The sequence below is a fragment of the Rhamphochromis sp. 'chilingali' genome, assembly GCF_963969265.1.
Source record: "Rhamphochromis sp. 'chilingali' genome assembly, chromosome: 4".
NCBI classification, from domain to species: Eukaryota; Metazoa; Chordata; class Actinopteri; order Cichliformes; family Cichlidae; genus Rhamphochromis; species Rhamphochromis sp. 'chilingali'.
Window position 1 is genome coordinate 27275231 of NC_137948.1, and position 19269 is coordinate 27294499.

General features: G+C 40.0%; 1 protein-coding gene across 7 annotated transcripts in view; it reads left to right on the top strand.

The window, feature by feature from the left end:
* dclk2a (doublecortin-like kinase 2a) overlaps positions 1-19269 on the top strand; it is a 42254-nt gene that overhangs the window by 11517 nt on the left and 11468 nt on the right. For 6 of the 7 annotated variants that reach the window (XR_013971433.1, XR_013971434.1, XM_080880596.1 and 3 more), the window contains 6 exons: positions 10755-10884; positions 12740-12838; positions 13163-13213; positions 16216-16295; positions 18346-18433; positions 18852-18957. Coding sequence is in view for 5 of the 7 variants with exons in the window: in XM_080880596.1 (XP_080736722.1) it covers positions 10755-10884; positions 12740-12838; positions 13163-13213; positions 16216-16295; positions 18346-18433; positions 18852-18957 (554 nt within the window). In the remaining 2 variants the exon portion in view is untranslated. The remainder of the gene's footprint in view (positions 1-10754; positions 10885-12739; positions 12839-13162; positions 13214-16215; positions 16296-18345; positions 18434-18851; positions 18958-19269) is intronic. The other variant, XM_080880595.1, reaches the window with a different exon arrangement.

Here is a 19269-nt window from a genome sequence, read left to right on the forward strand (position 1 = left end):
TTCAACATATTCTGAGATTTTCTTGACCACGCAAAATTCATTCTGTTATATCCAAACTATAATGTTCAAGCTGTATCTCTAAATGGCTAAGCAGATGGGCGACGGCAGCAGAAGACCACACTAGGTGCCATTCTTGTCAGCTAAGAAAGGGAAATTGAGGCTACAGTTCACACAGGTTAACCAAAACCTTGAGCCCCTTAATACCAGCCGAGCGTTATTTAAACACCACAGCCTACCTGAGTGTTGTTGCTGACCATGTCCATCCCTTTACGGCCACATGGCTGCTTCCAGCAGGATAACGCACCATGTCACAAAGGTCAAATCATCTCAAACTGGTTTATTGAACATGACAGTGAGGTCACTGTACTCAAATGGCCTCCGCAGTCATCGGATTTCAATCCAATAACGCACATTTGGGTTGTGGTTGAACAGGAGACTCACATTATGGATGTCCAGCTGATAAACCTGCAGAATTGGTCTGATGCTTCTTAACATGGTACCAGCAAAGTGTACCTAATAAAGTGATCAGTGAGTGTATATCATTGAAATAGCCGTTGTGCTCTTGGTCTTACTGAAAGCAATATGTATGAAATTTTAATGAACAGTAATAAAAATAGCAATTTTATTTATATAGCACGTTTCATTGCATGTTGGCTCACGGTGCTTAACAAAGAAGACAAAATCAGATCAGCAGTGCCTAATGAGTGCAAGCCTGGGTGACTAAAGAGGTTCTGAGTCTGATTTTGAATACACACGCAGTTGATCTCAGATCAGCAGGCAGCTTGTTCCAGACCACAAAGACCACTTGGATCTGATTCTGGGTTAACAGTTAAAAGATTTGAACCTGATGACCCGTGAGGTCTGTCTGGGATATAGACGATGAGCAGGTTTGTCAACTAACAAAAAGGACTTTTTGTTTTGTACCTGGAGTCAATGATGTGATTTCAATCAGTGGAAAGATAACTGGAATCTGTGTTCTGTAATGATATATATGTATATATTTCCCTTTTCCATAATTCTCTGCCCGTGCACATGATAGAAATCCTAAAATGCATTTGCCTTTAATACTTCTTTTAATGATGTTTGTAGGATAACGGTTTGTCTGCTCACTATTGAGAGACTGAAAACAGAACCTGACCTTTAGACTACTCAAATGCTCGTCTCTCTAAAATCTTTAAAGCTCCTGTCAGTCAGTACACACAGTAACCTGAGGAGCGGGGGGGAAATGGGAGCACTAGTAACTGGACAGTCTTATTTTCTTTACATGTTTGCACTAACTAATGGGATACAGAGGATCCCGAATCCATCCATAATAATCTAAAGATGCAGAAGATGGCTGATAGTTTTAAAAATCTATAAGAGCAACCACGAAGCAGAAATTCTATAAATTGATGGGTAAAAACTGGCTTCCTTAACTGTTAAGTGCATTAGGGCTCCAGCATTTTTCCAGCAGTGTGCATGACAACAACTGAAGGTCACTTGTAGGCCTTCAACTCCGCTGCAGTTTATCAGGGCACAAAGAATTTGATGTGATGCTGTGCAAGAGCAGCAGGCTCACAGTCTGGGACGTCTCCCAGCAGACTAAAACAAATCATGCACAACAGTTTTGTTTTTTTATCCCTACTGCACTCTTTCTTTTTTTTTTAAATAACCGATGATGCCCTATGAGAAGGGAGTATACAGAAAAACTTCATTCCAACATCTGTTTCTGTATTTAACATTTGAAAGGATATTTCCCTGTTTATGTCAACAAAACACAAATCTGTGTATTTTTGTCAGTAAACAGACACGAATGATGCACAATTATTAATTTGTAATTCATAAATCTACAAAGGTGCAAAGTGTATGGGGGGAAAATAGAGCTATGCAAGAGGAGACACAAATTACTGTAATAAAAAAAGTAAACTAATCCAGCGTTATTGCTGCAGCTGTGCATTCAATTCATGCCAGTGCAACTTAATTTCTACACCCAGGAGCAATTATTAGTAAATGCAGTTCAGTACATTAGGAAGCAAAGGCAAAAAAAAAAAAAACTGGGGGAAATAAAATTAATAAAGTAAGAGGCGGTAAATAGGGGACAAATACTATGATGATTACTTTTTCCCAACAGGCAGATTCTACTGATATCTTGAAGGCAGCAATGAAAATGTACTTTTCCTTTCAGGCCCATTTCCCCCTTTATATCTTTCCAGAGCTTTGACAACAAAGATCGGGTTTCTGGTAACCAGCTGTTTTGGACATAAAAAGAAATATAGTTTCTCAACTGCAGCGCACTGCATAAAAATGTCAGTGTTGTCCTCAATATTGAGTTAAGAGTTCTTCCTTTGCGAAAATTGCTCACAACTTTCCAAGTAGTTGCTCTGTTTGTGCCACATATAGAAAGAGTGCATTCATGCACTGCTGTGTTTTTGGTGCATATACATATATGTGGTTACTGTGACGCTGATGCACTTTGGCATCATCTCCAATGACATGGTCTTAATGATGATGGCCTCCTGTCCCCATTATCCCAGCAGCCCAGGTCTTGCCGTGCGGCACTACTATCTTGTGCCAGCAGTTAAAGGGTTTGCATTCATTAAGCTGTCCGAATTCTTCTCACCCTGTTGTCACATTGAAGGTGCTGATATCTTGTTGTTTGCACATTCTCCTGGCAAGACGGTGAAACTTGCTGCGGTTAGAGATAGATTAATAAGACTGCCTCCATCTCTGACTAGCTAGAGGCAAGGCCACACAAGGGTTTCATCTGGTTGTCAGGCTTGAGCTGTTGTCAGCACACAGTCTGGATTAAACACCGTCATTTGGGTCAACAGCCATGAAATTTGCATGCCCACCCATTGTTCTGTACTGTCATTAGCATACAGCACCATCTGACGCCAGTGCACTGACACCATCCAACCAGGAGTGCTCTCTGCTAGGCTCGACAATATGTTATTATTTGAATTATCCTTTTATTTGCCAAATCCTTACTAGAAAATCAGGCTATTCAAACTATATTGCTAGTAAATCTGATTTTTTTTTTTTTGTCAGTTTAGTGGATTGCAGTCCTTTCATTGTGGAAGAGGGATACTTGTTCAGTTTGCTTTTTCAAAGTTGAATTTAAAGCAGTTTCCCCTCACAGAGTACAGACTATAGATTATTGGCACACTGAAAGCAGGCAGCTTCTTAATAAAACATCATTTCAGTGGTTTTTCTGTGCATTTTGTTATGCTGCACTTGTGTTGTCTTCTAATTGACGATGTCTTAGCTGTTTGAATGTGTTTAGTTTCTCCGTGTGCGTCTTTAGTGGCCGTGCATTTTTGGTGTAAACCACACTAAGATGAGGATTCATTAAAATGTGCTCCAGTTTTTCATTTGGGGATTCATGTGCCAAGAATTGTATCGGCTTTCCTGTTTGCGAGTAGATTTGACTTGACTTTGAGTAAACAAAGCTGGCACTGATAGACAAGCACGAAGCTTTGGCAATAACTTAACAATAGTTTGGATACTTGGAATCAATCTTTGTTCCCAGCTTTCGTGACAACTTGTAGCACGGTCACTGCAGTTATGACACCAGAGTACCTGTTCTATGTTTCACGAGGACCGACTGAACAAGCGGGAAGACAAAAGGCTGCCAGACGACAGAGAGCCGGGGTGCTGGGTGGGGGTGGCGGGCGGGCTGTCAGCTGTGCAAAGCGTGTGGAGGCCATAGAGGGGGAGTGCATCCATTGTGTGTTGTGCGATTTCAACTGCTTGTTTTTGTTTTATTTGTGAAGCCTGGCCCTCGTCCATTCTTTGCAGCGGGCCGTTCGCTCCCCCAGCAGGAGCTGACATCATGATATGGTTAGGCATCATCACAAATCACAGTACACACTGTTTGTCTGCTCGAGTTTAATCACGCAAGGAGAGTCACAGCAAGTTTTAGCTGAGTTTAGCTGAGGACAGATCAGTTGTCCAAGTCAACCAGGCGACGGAAGTCTGTGCTTGTTCTTGATGTTCAAGTCTTTTCTTTCACTGGCTTAAGAGCGCTTGGAGCTTTTGGTGTTGTTAATATTTTGGGCCGGTCTAAATGTAGCACTCTTACTGATTTATTAAAACTCAGGATATGTTAACTGGCAACCAGCATCTCTTAGCCCCTCAGCAATTCTGAAGGGTAATCAGGAGGGGCTCCTTTGAACCTTTGTATTTGGATGTTTGTACAATGTTTCCATTTTACTTGCACAGCTCTTTTTGCATATAGAGAGTGGAGCACTAAGGTACATTTAGACAGCCTGAAGTTATGTGATTATGAGTCTCTTTGTGCAAATATCTCTTGGAAGAGAGGAAGACAGTAAGCCAGACAGCTGTGTAATGTGTGATAGGGCGAAATGTTGCAGGCTGCTGGAGTTCCTCTGATCTGCTCTACAAATGACTTCAGTGGGTACTGTGCTGCTTTTGTCTTTAAGTGTGAAATCTCTGCACACCTGAATGAGCGAAAAAGACTTCATAAAAACAATTAAGCACAACTCCCACACACTGTCTTTCTTTCTGCCTGTATATTTATTATGCTAGTACATGCCTATGTAAATATTAACAGGGTCAGATGAATAGATGAAATTTTGCTGCCAGTGGTTTTGATCTACTTGTTCTTTTTGAGGAATGATCATTGCAAATCAATACAAATGCATTCTGTGTGATTTAAATGCATTAAAGCTGTTCTGGCAGCATGTAGTGGCCCAACTCCTTAATACTTCACTTTGGTTTGGTTTCTTTTAACTTTCATTTGTCACCCAGCTGTATCACTTTTGGCGTGAGTTAATGATGGGCTTAGATTTCTCATCGCTCATTTCCACGCTGCTTGTGCTGCCTGTTACACGTGTCTGAGATTCACTGCTCTAATCCAGAGGAATTAAACTGTCTCAGGGAGCTGCCTCTGTCTGAGAGTTCAGTGTTAATAACCAGGCTGGCTTTAGCTCAGACATCCCCCTGACAAACTTAATGGGCATCTACTTATCAGCAAATTCTTAAGTAAGTAACACTCTAAGTGAGAATTTAAGCAAGGTCTGTGGGTAAATGAGGTTTACATATACGGACGGAGTAATTCTAGCTGTCGTTTTCCCTTTTTATGCTTTTTTTGCGTGTGTGTTTTGTTCATTGCTGATTTTCTATTTCAGTTGTTTTTGTTTTGTAAAAACAAGAGAAGACAATTCTCCCTCCTTGCTTTAAAACCCTTTTGAATGCCTTGAAAATCAAGACTGTTCGCTTGTTATTGTATTTGAATTATCCACACATGTTAAGCCCTTGGCACGTATTTGTGCTGTTGCCGAGCTTACCCGGGCAGAAAATACAGCAGACAGGACGGAGGACAGACTGATGGTGAGGGTAAGAGAAGGTCAGACATTTGGGAGGAGGGGGAGTGTCCCATCTTGGAGGGTAAACCAAGTTTACCCTCAAGTCATGTCACCCAGCCAATACCGAACCCTGCAAACAGTTCACTTCACTGATTGGCCAAGACAGGCCCTACAGGACAGTGCTGGCAGTAGACGGCCATTGGCTGTTTATCCTGGCAGTGGCTGACAGGAGCAAAGGCAAACATGGTCGATGTAGTCTGACGTTTATGCTCTCCATTTCATGATTCCAACGTTTTCCTTGTGTTTGAGGAAATAATCCCATGTGTAAACATACTCAGCTTGTGAGTCCTGCTTTATAATGTGATATGAAATGTATTTAAGCTTTAATATTTAGCACTTTCACATTTCAGTGAGAAATTTCATTTATAAGAAACTTAAAAAATTCAACAGATAAGTAATGCTGACATCAGGCACTGCAGGAGACTCAGGCAGAGGAGGGAGCAGCTGATTGGATTAGTATGACTGTTTTTTTACTGTTGTCAGTAAATTGCCTGCTTTTCTGTCTCATCTTCAGGCCACTCTGTGCAGTTCTTTCATATGATTTATAACACCTGGGTCTTCTTAGAAGTGTGCTTTGGTAACGACATCCCGCTGTGATGTTACAGCATACGCACATCCTCATATCAGCCTCTGCATCACTGAAGCAAGCTGCTGGTTGACTTTAGTTTAAGCAATTTTGTGTTACTTTTGCTTCTAGTGGTCCCTTCTGTTAAACTGTGGAGATGTCCTGTAATTTTACATTTGTACACCACCACAGAGGACTTTAAAAACAATGAGTCAATATGCAGTCAATGTGCAGGTTGAATTAAATTTAAGGAGTTTATTAAATGTACTGCATTAACTGTTCAGAAATTAGGACCACTCGGACCACTCCCCCAAATCTGGACATGACCAAACACTTTCCTGCTTTGAGATGCTCTTCTAGGCGTTTACTGCCGCCACCTTCAGTTCTTGTGTCTTTGTGAGTCTTTGTGCGTTCAGTTTTGTCTTCATGCATGCTATGTTGGGTTGAGATCAGGTGAATGGCTTTACCATTGAAGAATATCACATTTCTTTGCCTTAAGAAGCTCTTAGGTTGCTTTTGCAGTATGCTTTGGGTTATCATCCATTTGCACTGTCAGATCAGTTTTGCAGTGTTTGGCTGAATCTGAGCAGAGAGTATGGCCTTGTGCACATCACAGTTCATCCTGGTACTTCTATCTAAATCTAGTGCCCTGGTTCCACTGGCAGTTATACGTGCCGTAACATTGCCTCTGCCATTTTTCACAGATGATGTGGTATGTTTCAGGTCATGAGCTGTTTCTCTCCCTCTCCATACTTTTCCTTCCCATCATGCTAGTAAAAGTTAATCTTGGTTTCACCTTTTCCAGAACTGTGCTGGGCTTTTTAAATGTTTTTGGACGAATGCTAATCTGGCCTTAACAACCTTGCAGTAAACCCTCTTTATTTCCATTCATGAAGGCGTTTCTTGATTGTAGGCTTTGAAAGTGATATTCCCTCAAGAGCATTGACTTAGCGAAGGAATTTAACTTTGCGAAGGAATTTTTGTTAACCAAGGAAATAATTCTTCAATCATCCACTTTAGCTGTCTTCTGGGATCTTCCAGGTCTCTGAATTCGCCAGTGCATGGCTTCTGTTTAAGCATGTTTTAGATTGTAGATCTGACCACTTCCTAAAGTTTTTGCTATCTCTCTGATTGGTTGATTTTGGTTTTTCAGCCTAATGATGGCCTCCTTTACTCGCAGTGACGTCTCTTTGGACCTCATAGTGAGAGTTCCATTAAAAACCACCAGATTGACGTTCAGCACTTCGAGTCAACTTCAGGTCTTTCATCTGCTTAGTTTATCATGGCACATTACAAGGGAACAGTTTTTCAGTGAATTGTCCAGTTACTTATGAACAACTGGTAATGGGAGGCAATGTATAAAAAAATACCTGTAAGTCCTAGAATACTTTTGTAAAACCTTGATATAAATCTAAAAGCCTGTATTTCAATCACTGTGCTGAAGAAAGATGATGGTGTGAAAGTAAAGTCAATGCAGGACTGCCTTAAACTTAAACTGGTTGAAAAAAAAAGAAGTTATTTTGAAGTCTGTGAGGAAAATTAACGGAGTTTTCAGTTAGTAAACATTCCTAATCTGATCTAATATGACTTCATTTTATAAATTATGGTCTGATTTATAATACACTAAGTGATATTATAGGTTGGCGTTGTGTAGTTTCTGACTCACATCATATAACGATGCACTGTCCAAATATTAAATAAACTGTTCTTTAATTGACTTTTCATGGTCTTTTATTTCATATAAAGTCAGTCACTTTTTAATAAATTGCAAATAAATAATAAATTTCTAAACTGCTTTCAATTTAAAAAAAGAAAATCAATACAAACACAGAACACAACCTCCGTTGCTCTTTAACTTAAGTTCTTAACCACTTGACCTCTTCTTTTTTTTTATGCCTGTTTAAAATGTATCCATACAGCCACAATTTGTCTCAATTCCCTTGCATTCCCCCCGGGCGTCACAGAGCAGCTGAAAAGTACTTTATCATAGGCCCCAGCAGTGCTAGCCTTGCAGAGAGAGGTGTGCGTAGGGGTGAAAGCAAATGAGTGTGCAGCCACGAGCCTTTTCAACAGTGATGTATAATATTCCAGTCTGCCTTCTTCATAAATAAGCCCACTGCCTCAGAGGGCACATGGGACAAGTAGGTCTTGGGGCATTAAGGCACAGATTTCAATTTTAGATTGAAATTTTTAGGTTATTGTGATGTAATTTATCATCCACTCTCTTTGCACAAGTGAAAAAGAGGCATCATGTAATGTGAGGCTGTAGTTCTATATTGTGAAATGTGCTTATTGTTTGCATGCATGACATTTAAATGAGAACATTTATCTGTACCTCGTGTGTTTGAAGCTGCAGCCAGGAGATGGTTAGCTCCTGTCCACCAAGTAGAACCGCTGATTTTAATTGGCCAGTCTCAGTGAGCTGCCAACACGGAGCGAGGCAGCTATTTTACATCCGAAGTGCTGCAGTCACACAGCTGTACTACATAGTAAATGAAAATCACAATTTTATTATAACATGGTACAAAAGCTAGCCTTGTTTTGTTTTTTTATTATATTAGCTTGATGCAAGATGTTTATATTAATAAATATCACTCCAGCCACTCTCCTTACTCAGTTTAAAAGTTAAACTCTAAGATAATATTTAAATAATATCACAAGCTTCCAAGGGCACTGACATGTGTATCTTGTTTGCTTATGATATAACACGTGAATTAGTGAGGTAGAACAATTCTGTCAAGGTCATTTTAAGCTGAATAGCCTGTGATTAAAGAGTTTACTGGACTGTGCAACAGGTTTGAGTATGGTGAGAAAATTCACATGAACTGAGTCTCCACCACAGCGTTTCACAAAATGACAAACTGTTGTTATAAGCGGTCACTAAAGCCCTCTCGCTGCTGATGTCATCCCAGTTCGTGGCTCCCCTGCCAGAGGACGGTGCTCGCTGCTCACCTCAGCAGTCTGTGCTTTGCTGTCTCACGTTGTCCTTAAACAAATGACACAGCAAAAATGCAGCAAAGTGTCATCACTCATGATGTCTGCACACCGAAGGAAACAGCAGGCCATGAGGATCAAGGTCAGAGGTCAAGTGGAAACGTTATCCAATATCCTCATGCAGCAGAAGCGTGAGAGTTCGTAGTTCACCACAGTCCATTTTTGACACGCATCGGACGCTCCCTGGGGCGGGTGTTAACACCTGTGCTTACACTGTACAGTGTGAGGATCAGCTGCCAAATTCCTGAGTGAGAGCCTGTCTAAAGAATGACATTCACTTCAGCTATGTCAAATCTTCAGTAATCTGCCACAGTTAAGCATGGACACGAATTCTGCAGACATTTTCCCCACAGCAGCACTGCTCCTCAGTTTTGCCAGTAAAAGAGGTCGTTGGTTGTCATAAAAGTTGAAAAGAAATTGCATTCACTATAAGAAAGTCACAGATACTGAATTTTTCATTCTGAACTCAGACTGTCTGATTGCAGACACGTTGTGCGTCTCACTTATTGCTAATACACGAGTAACTGGGTTTATGAATTTATGTCAAACACTATACTTTTCATCATTGTAAGTTTTTACTCCTCCTCCACTTCTAACTTATTTTATGTCAGCTTCCATCTCTGCTTTTTAAAAAAAAAAAATTTAACCCTCTTCAGTGGCCATTCTGCTTTTCTGCACCACCTGTTCCTCTGTCGGCCATCACACACACAAATACACTTTCCCCGCTGTGTCAACCCCTAATCTCCTCTAGAGGATCCATCTGCCCACAGTCTTTAGCCATGCAGTACCCCACCTCTTATTTGCAAAAGTGTGTGTCTGTGTGTGTGTGGACACAACTCACATGACTGCCAGCGAGTGGGCACACATGCATGCAGTGGTGGGAGGGATAATGAAGGGATATTTTGCTCCTTTATCTTCCTACTTGTCCACCTACAGCAACAGAGGGATTGTGTGTGTGTGTGTGTGTGTGTGTGTGTGTGTGTGTGTGTGTGTATGGGCACGACTCAGTGTAGCTTAAAAGTAGCTTCTGTTTCCGTCTCCAGGGGTGGGTGGTGGTGGGTGTAAAACAAAAAGTGCTCTGAGCTGCAGAGAAAATGACGACCACGGTGTGAGACAGAATAGAAGAAGGAAGAGAAATTACCCTGCGGCACAACCTCGAACTGTACTGCTTCCCTCTCAAGACTCTGCATTAACTCTGCAGTATTCTGGGTGTCAGGAGAGGTTCTGACCTTGTCGTGCTTGTTGGCCTGTTTTATTTAGCTGATTGCACAGTGTGTAGATCTAAAAGCACTGCAGTTAAACGTGTAGCTAAAACCTGTTCTGGTTTACTACTAAATTACTAAATACAATTACTACTAAACTTAGAGCTAATGAAGTTTCTGGAAATGGCACATTTGGCAGGATGAATTGGGAAATCCAGCTTGTCTTAAAAGGCATCTTGTATCTTTTACTGTAATAAATGTAATAAATCATTACTCATAACAGTTCTTAACTTCTTCTAGATTTGGATGAGTTCAGTTGATGCAAGACACAAACATTGTTCAGTCAGGGTCACGGCATTCAAAAGAGCGCTGTTATTTCCATCTGCTATTTATAATTGGCCTGTAGTTGTGTATATCTGGAAAGTGGCAGCAAGATCCATACAGAACAGAAAAGGTATTTAATACTCAGGCATAGTGTGAAAATGTGGGTTGCATAGTGGTTTGCAGTGGCGCAGGCTAAAGCAGATTAAATGGTGTGGAAATCAATACTTCAATGAGGATTTAGATCTGAAAAATGTGATATCCGCATTTTTCATCACTCCTTAATATTTACTGTTTTGTCTCCAGATTACTTGCCTGCAGGACTTCTTCGGAGATGATGATGTCTTCATAGCGTGCGGACCAGAGAAGTTTCGCTATGCCCAAGACGACTTTGTGCTGGATCACAGTGGTAAGGCTTCCACAGCCTTTACAACTGGTAGGCCTGACTAACACTAACCAAACATATGTCTGTATATATGTGTGTGTCATGTGTGTGCATGACATTCTTAACCCATTATTTGTTCTCCTGCAGCTGCATGAAACACTCCTTCCTTTTGAAAAGTTGACATCAAGATATGCTGTGTGTTTTCCCGTGCAATGCCATATGTGATTTCTTGTTGATTGGAATTTTGAACATGGAAAACATATCAAATGAGAAAATGTATCATTTTAAGAAATGTAATGTCAAATGTTTTCAACTGGGGAAAGATCTGGACTGCAGGAGGCTGATTCAGCACCCCGGACTCTTCTACTATGAAGCTATGCTGTTGTAATAAATTAGCATTCGTTTTAGAATTATCTTGCTTAAATATGCAAGGTCCCTGAAAAAGGCATCATCTGGATGGGAGTGTTTGTTCATCTAAAAACTGTATATGACTTTTAACATGTTCAAGATACTAATTCCATAGGCCAGCAGTCAGGTTTTTGAACGGAGTCCTAAAAACAAGCTCGATGATTTCGTTCGCCTTTAAGCCAGAGGATGCAACATCCATGTTTTCAAAAAGAATTTCACATTTCAATTCATTGAACTGCTGAAAAGTTTACCACTTTGTCCAAGTCCATTTTAAATAAGCTTTGGCTGCTCTTTCACTTTTTACTTCTTCAGCATCCGGAGCATTTTTTCATGAAAATGTAAAATGTCTTAGTTTAAATATTTGGTATGCTTTCTATGTTCTGTTGTGAATAAAATATGGAGTTCAGAGATTTACAAATCATCACGTTCTGTTTTGTTTTTTTAATTTACATGTTATACAGCCTCCCAGCTTTTGTCAAACTGGGTTTTCAATAAATTGAAAATGGTGTTGCATATTTTAAACACACATCCTTTTTGTCAAAAAGGGAAGAAGGTTGCATTCTTGTTTTTTATTTTATTTTATTTTAATTTTTGAATGGCATGTCCAGTCCATGTGTTTGTAAAAGTCCCACTTTAATGTTCTGTACTGTATGTGTTGTACATAAGTTAGGCACGTCTTGCATATTTTTGTATTTTATTATGCAGAAAGCTTTAGAGGATATGACCTGTATAATCAGCTCATGCATTCACTGTCATAGCTGCACATAACTTCAGCCAAGACTGAACAACCTCATGGGAAGAAGAGGAAGTTTAATTTAGTTGCAGTCCAAAATACTGACATCCTGTTTGATATTTGTGTTGTTTGGTCAGGTTGGCTTAACAACAGGGAGGCATATCCTGACACACTACACGTTAACTGATAGTGGTTTGCCTGTATGCAGTTATAGTTCAGAGCTTTTGTCCCACTTAGACTGCTGTGCTCCACTTGTAAGAATTAGGTCTTTGAAGGTACATAAAAAGGCACACTGCACTCTGCTGAGAGTACAGAAGATAGGTCCAGGACACACCCTGTGACTGAGGAGAGGAAAGTGGGTAATCAGATGTAAGCAGGTTAGCTTTTAAGTCATGAAGCACAAATCAGTTTGGAAACTATATTTGTTGGTCCTGGAAAAAGATTTTGTTTAATATTTTATTTCATAGCTAGAACTGCTTTATTCCTCCAGGTTCTGCATCTGCTGATATACATTATGGGTCACACTGCACTCTGGATGATTTGAATGTATGTGTTGGACTGCAATAGAAATAGAGTGTACAAAATGATTATCTATTACTGCAGTCAGTTATGAAAGGCTGGTGTATAGCAGGTACTGATATGCACAAATCTGTAAACCTGTGCAGTTTTTCATGAACAAACAAGTTCTGTCCTGGTTCACAGACTCCAGGGAGTATCATTAGTGGTTTGAATGCTGTGGTGACTTTAACTGCGTTGTTTTCCCAGAATGCAGAGTGCTAAAGTCGTCATACAGCCGCTCTGCTACTCCAAACCGGACGGCTAAAAGCCCTGGAGTTTCACGGCGCAGCAAGTCCCCCGGTGCAGGTAGGAGGCACGTGTTGCACAATCATTTTAAAAATAATAGTCTATAAAAATGTGTGGTGATTCCCACCTCATACGTCTGCCATGCAGGCAAAGTCAGTTCTTGCAAATTATTACAGCATATAGTATGTATGAAAATATTTCACACGTAAAAAAAAAAAAAAATCCCATTCGACTAAAGCCAACATAAGACTGTAACAGGTTAGGCAATGATTATTTAGCAGCTTAAATGTAAACTGGCCATAGTTTCTGAGCAGATTGTGTGCAGTGTTGAGAGATGTTACATTAAGCTGAATGCTCTGCATTGTATTTTTTTCTGTTATGTAGCAAGGCGACCTGCCCACTTCTCCACCACGCAGTCCCCAGTCAAGTCCCCAGGTGAGGCTTAACATGCTGTGCTGTGAAATCTGTTGTGCTCACGTCTATGTTATAAAATGATTTTTGTTAGTTTGACATTTTATATAATTAGCAGTGACTCCAAATCTGCTGTCCCAACGTTTTCAGGGGTAATCTTCATATTTGTACAATAATATTTAACTTTTAAACCATTTTGATAACCATTTGGAGCTTTTACCGCAAAAGTGAAATGTCAAAGAGTAAAACACCTGATGTAGAATCTACCTGTTGAGTCGAAATTTATTAGAAAAAAGCTAAGCTTGATTCCCCCATAAATGATCCAGGATCATCCTGAGTGTTGCTCACAACTGCTTCATGTTTTATTACTCTGTTAGCAAGTGTTTTGTTGGCAGGTGAATAAACCCCAAGATCTGCTGTGGTACTGTAGGAAGCATATCATAAAAAATAAATGGATTAAAAAAACACCAAAATACAACAATCTGCAGATTTTTACTGACACCTCAGGTAGGTTTGTTTTCTTTGTGGACAAGCTGTGTTCAGCCGACCTGTAGCTCTGGGGTTAGTTACATCATTAGTTACACTTTGCTACTACTCTATTGGACCCTCTTTTGACTTCAGAGCTGCCTTAATTCTTTGTGGCATAGTTTCAATAAGTTGCTGGAAACATTCCTCAGAGATTTTGCTCCAGATTGACACGATAGCATCACATGGTTGCTACAGATTTGTTGGCTGTACCTACATGATGCCAATCTCTCATTCCACCACATTCCAAAGATGCTGTATTGAATTAAGGCTGCGGAGGTCATGTGACTACAGTGACTTCATTGTCGCGCTCAGGAAAACAGATTGAGATGATTTGAGTGTTGAGACATGGTGTGTTATCCTGCTAGAATCAGTATACCCTTTGAAAGAGGAGTACATTGTGCTGATAAAGGGGTGGACATGATCAGCAACAATACTCAGGTATGCTGTGGCATTTAAACAATGCTCAGTTGGTTCTAAGGGACCCACAGTGTGCCAAGAAAATATCCCCCACACTATTACACACCACCACAACCATGATGTATTTATACAGGTCAGGATCCATCACTGCATCCAAATGTTACAGCGGAAATCAAGATTCATCAGACCGGGCAATGTTTTTCCAACCTTTTATTGACCAATTTTGGTGAACAAGAGTGAATTGTAGCTTCACTTTCCTGTTCTTAGCTGACAGGCGTGGCACCCTGTATAATTCGGAATTACATAATCTGAATAATTACTGATTACTGAAGCTTCACCTTTACTCTATTCTTAAAATTGTCTACTCTTAGCATCACCCCATACTTGACATTCATATATGTTTTAATTTTACCTGTGAATGATGGTTAATGATAAACTAATCATTAGCAGCTTAACCATAGCATATGAATGGGGAGCCAAATCCAATATGACAACACATTTACAACCAAATGCAAAGACTGCAGTTATGTTAGGAAAAAATCAAACTGAGAATTCAAACTAGGGAGCAAACACAAAATTTTCTAAACTTAACAGACTTGACTGTTTTAGCTACTATTAGCTACTTTAGCTTGCTAAAACCAAGTCTATGAAATAAAGCAGTTTTCTTAACATTCAGTCTTCCACTAATTGGTCCTCTAGTGTTAAGTGAAAATCAGAGCCAAAAATAGGAACACTGGTTTGTGTTTCTTTCTATTTTTAGCACTGTTAGCTGTTTCCTCTGTAGCTCCTCAGATCTCAGATCAGTGTATTTAAACAAGACACATTTCTGTACTTTGACCCTCTTTCTCTCCCTCATTCTTCTGAGGCCAATGAGATGCATTGAACTCTACTCAACTACCTGTTAGAGAGCCAGCTGCTGCAGAGCCATGAACTGATAATACCGTGTCTGCACAGAAAGCTAAACATGAGTAGCACATTAGCACAGATACCCTACTACTCTCTTGACTGCTAGAAATGAACAACTGAAGAATGCTTCTGAAAGGAAACAGTTCTCGTCTGTGATAATTCAATTATAATCTAACTGAATAGCTGCAGATGAGATGCTGAGAAAATAGCTTGTTATCTACAGGCTAATGTCATGTTGTGTAAACTGCCTTCTGAGGCATTGATTTTGAAGTACCTTTAGGAAGAAACACTTTGAGTTTATAATTAAATAAAAAAGTTAAACTCTGAAATGTGAGTGCAAAGATGCAGCCTGTAGGCAGTGTGAAATGATTTTCCTCAGCTCGTCTGGGTTTATGCAGATGAATGACTGTGAGTTAAAGTTTGACGCATTATGGCTCTGTATTTGTGCCAGCAGCCGATAGAGAGCGAAGCAGAAATAGACTGTTCTTGAGAGAATGAATCACTCAAACAATAGAGGATTTCGTCCCGGCTGTGTGCTCTTGTTTTAAAGAGTGATAAAGTATATGCAAACGTGTGAAATCTAATGATAATTTTCAGGCAAATTTACAAAAAACTCACTTTTATGATCAATCAATACATTTTTTTTTAATGTATTGTGTCTACATAAACCAAAGTGAACAGTAATAGGGGCATCAGCCTAGACTGCAATCTGCAATTCTGCAATCATTCGGCCTCGTTACCTGTAGTGAGAGTGCTTTCAGTGAAAGAATAATGGTATTTTTGTAGGTACTAAAAGTGTACCTACAAAAATGACCACACACCTCCCCCTCATGGGGAGAATCTGCAACCTGCTAAAAAAGAACTTGCAAATTTGTGAGTGAGTCACAGGGGGGGCTGTTTGACGATTCACTTTATTACCAAGTGCATAGTATGCTAGTGTGATACAGTTTGCATTGGATAACCACGGGTTATCTTTTAGCACTGGTATCACTGGCAGTTTTAAACATCTCAAAAGTATATATTGCTGCAAACATGTTTATTAAGTCACTGCCTGACTTATTGATGGATTCTCCTCAAAGCTGTGCATTACTCCTGAACTACAACTACTACGCTCTGAATGATGAACTCATAATCCCACTGACTCTTGCCCTGTTTTTTTCCTTCTCTCTGCACAGTAAATGGTATTTCAGCCCACAAGTCCACCAAGTCCTCTACTCCATCCCCTACCAGCCCTCGAACCACCCCCAGTTTTAAGGTAAGACTGTGTATCCAATGCATTTTATACAGTAACAAGATACCCACAGCTTGCTGCTGCACCAGAACCCACAGAGTCTCAGCGATTCTCTTTATACAGTGTACTGTGAATATATGCATGGGCTCACACTGACAGTCACTCGAGAGACACACACAATACTGCAAAAGAACACTGACAGACTTTGTTAAAGTTTAGTTCATAATGCTGCAGAATTTCAGGGCGTGTGTCACATTTGTGTTGACACTGACTCCTTCACTTCGTCCTGGTTGAGACCAAACAAGCGCCTTTAGTGAAACTGTCTAGATAAGATGCAGATAAGCACAAATTTAAAACTGCTTTAAAGGTAAAGAAATGTTTACATCCAGTATATAATTTTATATATTTTTACAGCACTAACTCAAAATGTTGGTGATGCCTTGTAAAATGTAAATAATGCTAAAACACAAACCTCATAAACCCATATTACCATTAAAATAATAAAAAAAATTAGGTCACTTTAAATCTCAAAAAGAGTTGGGATAAGCCCTCTTCTTCTAACAGCAGGCGTAAAAATCTGTGATCTGAGGAGACCAGCTGCTGGACTGTTAGGAGAGGAATGTTTCCTTACAGGATTACATGTTTTCCAAAATGAACTTCAGATTTTGATTCACCTGACCCCAGAACAGTTTTCCAGGTCGCCCCAGTCCATTTTACATAAACTTTAGCCCAGAGAAAACAGCAGTGTTTCTGAGTCATATTCAGATATGGTGTCTCCTTTGCATGATAGAGCTTTAACTTGTGTTTGTGGATGGCACGGTGAACAGTTTCTCAGATGCTTTTTTCATTACCAGTCATGTGACTTACAGTAACCTAATTAGTTACAAAATGTTGCTTCCAGCCTTTTGTCGCCTCTGATCGAACTTTTTTCCAGACATGTTTATGCCATCAATTTCAAAATGAGTCACTATTTTTCGTGAAAGAGCAAAAAGTCTTAGTTTTTTCGCTTTCTTCGTTCTATTGAGAATACGATATCAGTTTATGGGGGATTCTGCTTTTATTTACATTTTACCTAAAAAAATTTAAATCTCTATATTCCAGCTGCATTTGCTAACATATAGCCGTCTTTCCTGCATTTTTCTGGCTCACTGGTACCCGTTAACCAGTGGATTAGCTTGAATACACTGATTTCAGTGTAGCTCTGCCTCTGAGACTTTAAATCCAAATTAGTGCTGCTAGTGGCGTTATTGCAAAGCTAGGGATAAGGCAAGGATGTACAACCTACATACCCTGAAATAGAATAAATCAGCATCAAATGAATTTATCAAGCCACTGACTGTCAGTCATGTTGTATGACTCGCAGGGTATGTCGTAGCTGCCTGATGTGTTTTCACTAGATTTTAAGATAATAATCTGCTTTATTGATGGATTCTCCTGTAAATCTGTGTTAGTCCCAGACTGTCATTTCTGAATGATCCAGCCAGCTGGCTAACCTCCTCCACCTCTGCGCAGTTCCTCTGTGAGCCCAGAGTTATCCATCCACATTAGTTTGGCACCACTAAGTCAGATAAAGTCATTTATCAAAGTAAAAAGCTTTTTTATGTATCTACCTATAAAAGGGACCTTGACACTGTCCCACGTTCAACTTTGCTTCAGAGGGCTACCTAAAAATAGATCCTCACTGTAAGGTAATGCACATTATGGCTCAGTGCGGTATGTAAGCACTGCTGTGCATGATGGGGAGTGAACTTTTTCTGATCTTTAGTGCTGGTGGCATGCATTTATTGCTGACATTTCAGAAATGTAGACATAAGCTGCTGAAATGACTCTCTTAACAAATGAATGATTCATTTAAGTGGTCAAACTCAGACATCTGAAATCGTCTACATCTGAAAGAATATGAAAATGAATATGTCTCCTTTTATTGTAATCAAAGTCACTAACAAGCCAGTAATACATCAGCAGCGTTTTAACGACGATCATTATGTTTGTCGACACTGTTTGTTATTTTGCTGCCAGTTTGAGTATTGATGAGGCCGAGCTCTTATCTCTGTTGTTGTTTGTTGTCGCACAGATCCCTCCGTCACATCACCACTCTTCCCCAAATATAAATGGCTCGTTGAACAATCATCAGGAGCAAACCAATCAGCTGAGTCCAGAAGGTATGATCAGAGTAATTTTACACAGAGACTCTGCTGCTTAACTCAGTGTGACACCTGCTGGAGTTGCAACTACTAGAGTTTAGATTAGAAAATTAATCAGTTACACTTATAGACTATTTGAAGCCTGTAATTTAGAATGATTAAAATTTAACCCGGCAACACACTAAAGCAATCTTCCTTTAATTTTCCTAGATGACACCAAAACTGTTTTTGTGAGTAGACAAAGCCTTAAACAGAAAGTCTGTGTAAATAAAGAAAACTGATAACCACCAGCATGATACCTGTTACCTTTGACTTGGATTTGACTTTTTTTCAAGCCAGCTGAGGCAAAGAAAGCCTGGCTATGCTGCTAGATTTCAGCGTAGTTTTGTGTACCTTTAAGACTTGCTTGTTTATAACCTTTGTCTCTCCTCGGCAGTTAATGGGAACCAGCACTCGCATGCCTCAAGCATCTGTGAAAAATACAAGATTGGCAAAGTCATCGGAGATGGCAACTTTGCTGTGGTCAAAGATTGTGTGGAGAGGTAAGTGAAACCCGTTCGATCAGACTGGAAATGTTGGCAGAAATCTGCAGTGAACGCACAGCAGTGTCCCTCCTCCCCGTGTGCAGCTTATTGAAGTATGTGTCACATTATGGTCACTGCCCAGTCAGGCCGTTTGAGTCCTGATGACAGGCATTGTGCAGACAGAAATATGTCATGGATTAAACCCAGGAGTGATTTCACTTCATTAGCCTTTTTAATCTCAGTCAACACACAGACAGGGAGGTGGAGGTGACAAAGAGGGGCCTGTTGAGAGTGTGTGTGTGTGTGTGTGTGTGTGTGTGTGTGTGTGTG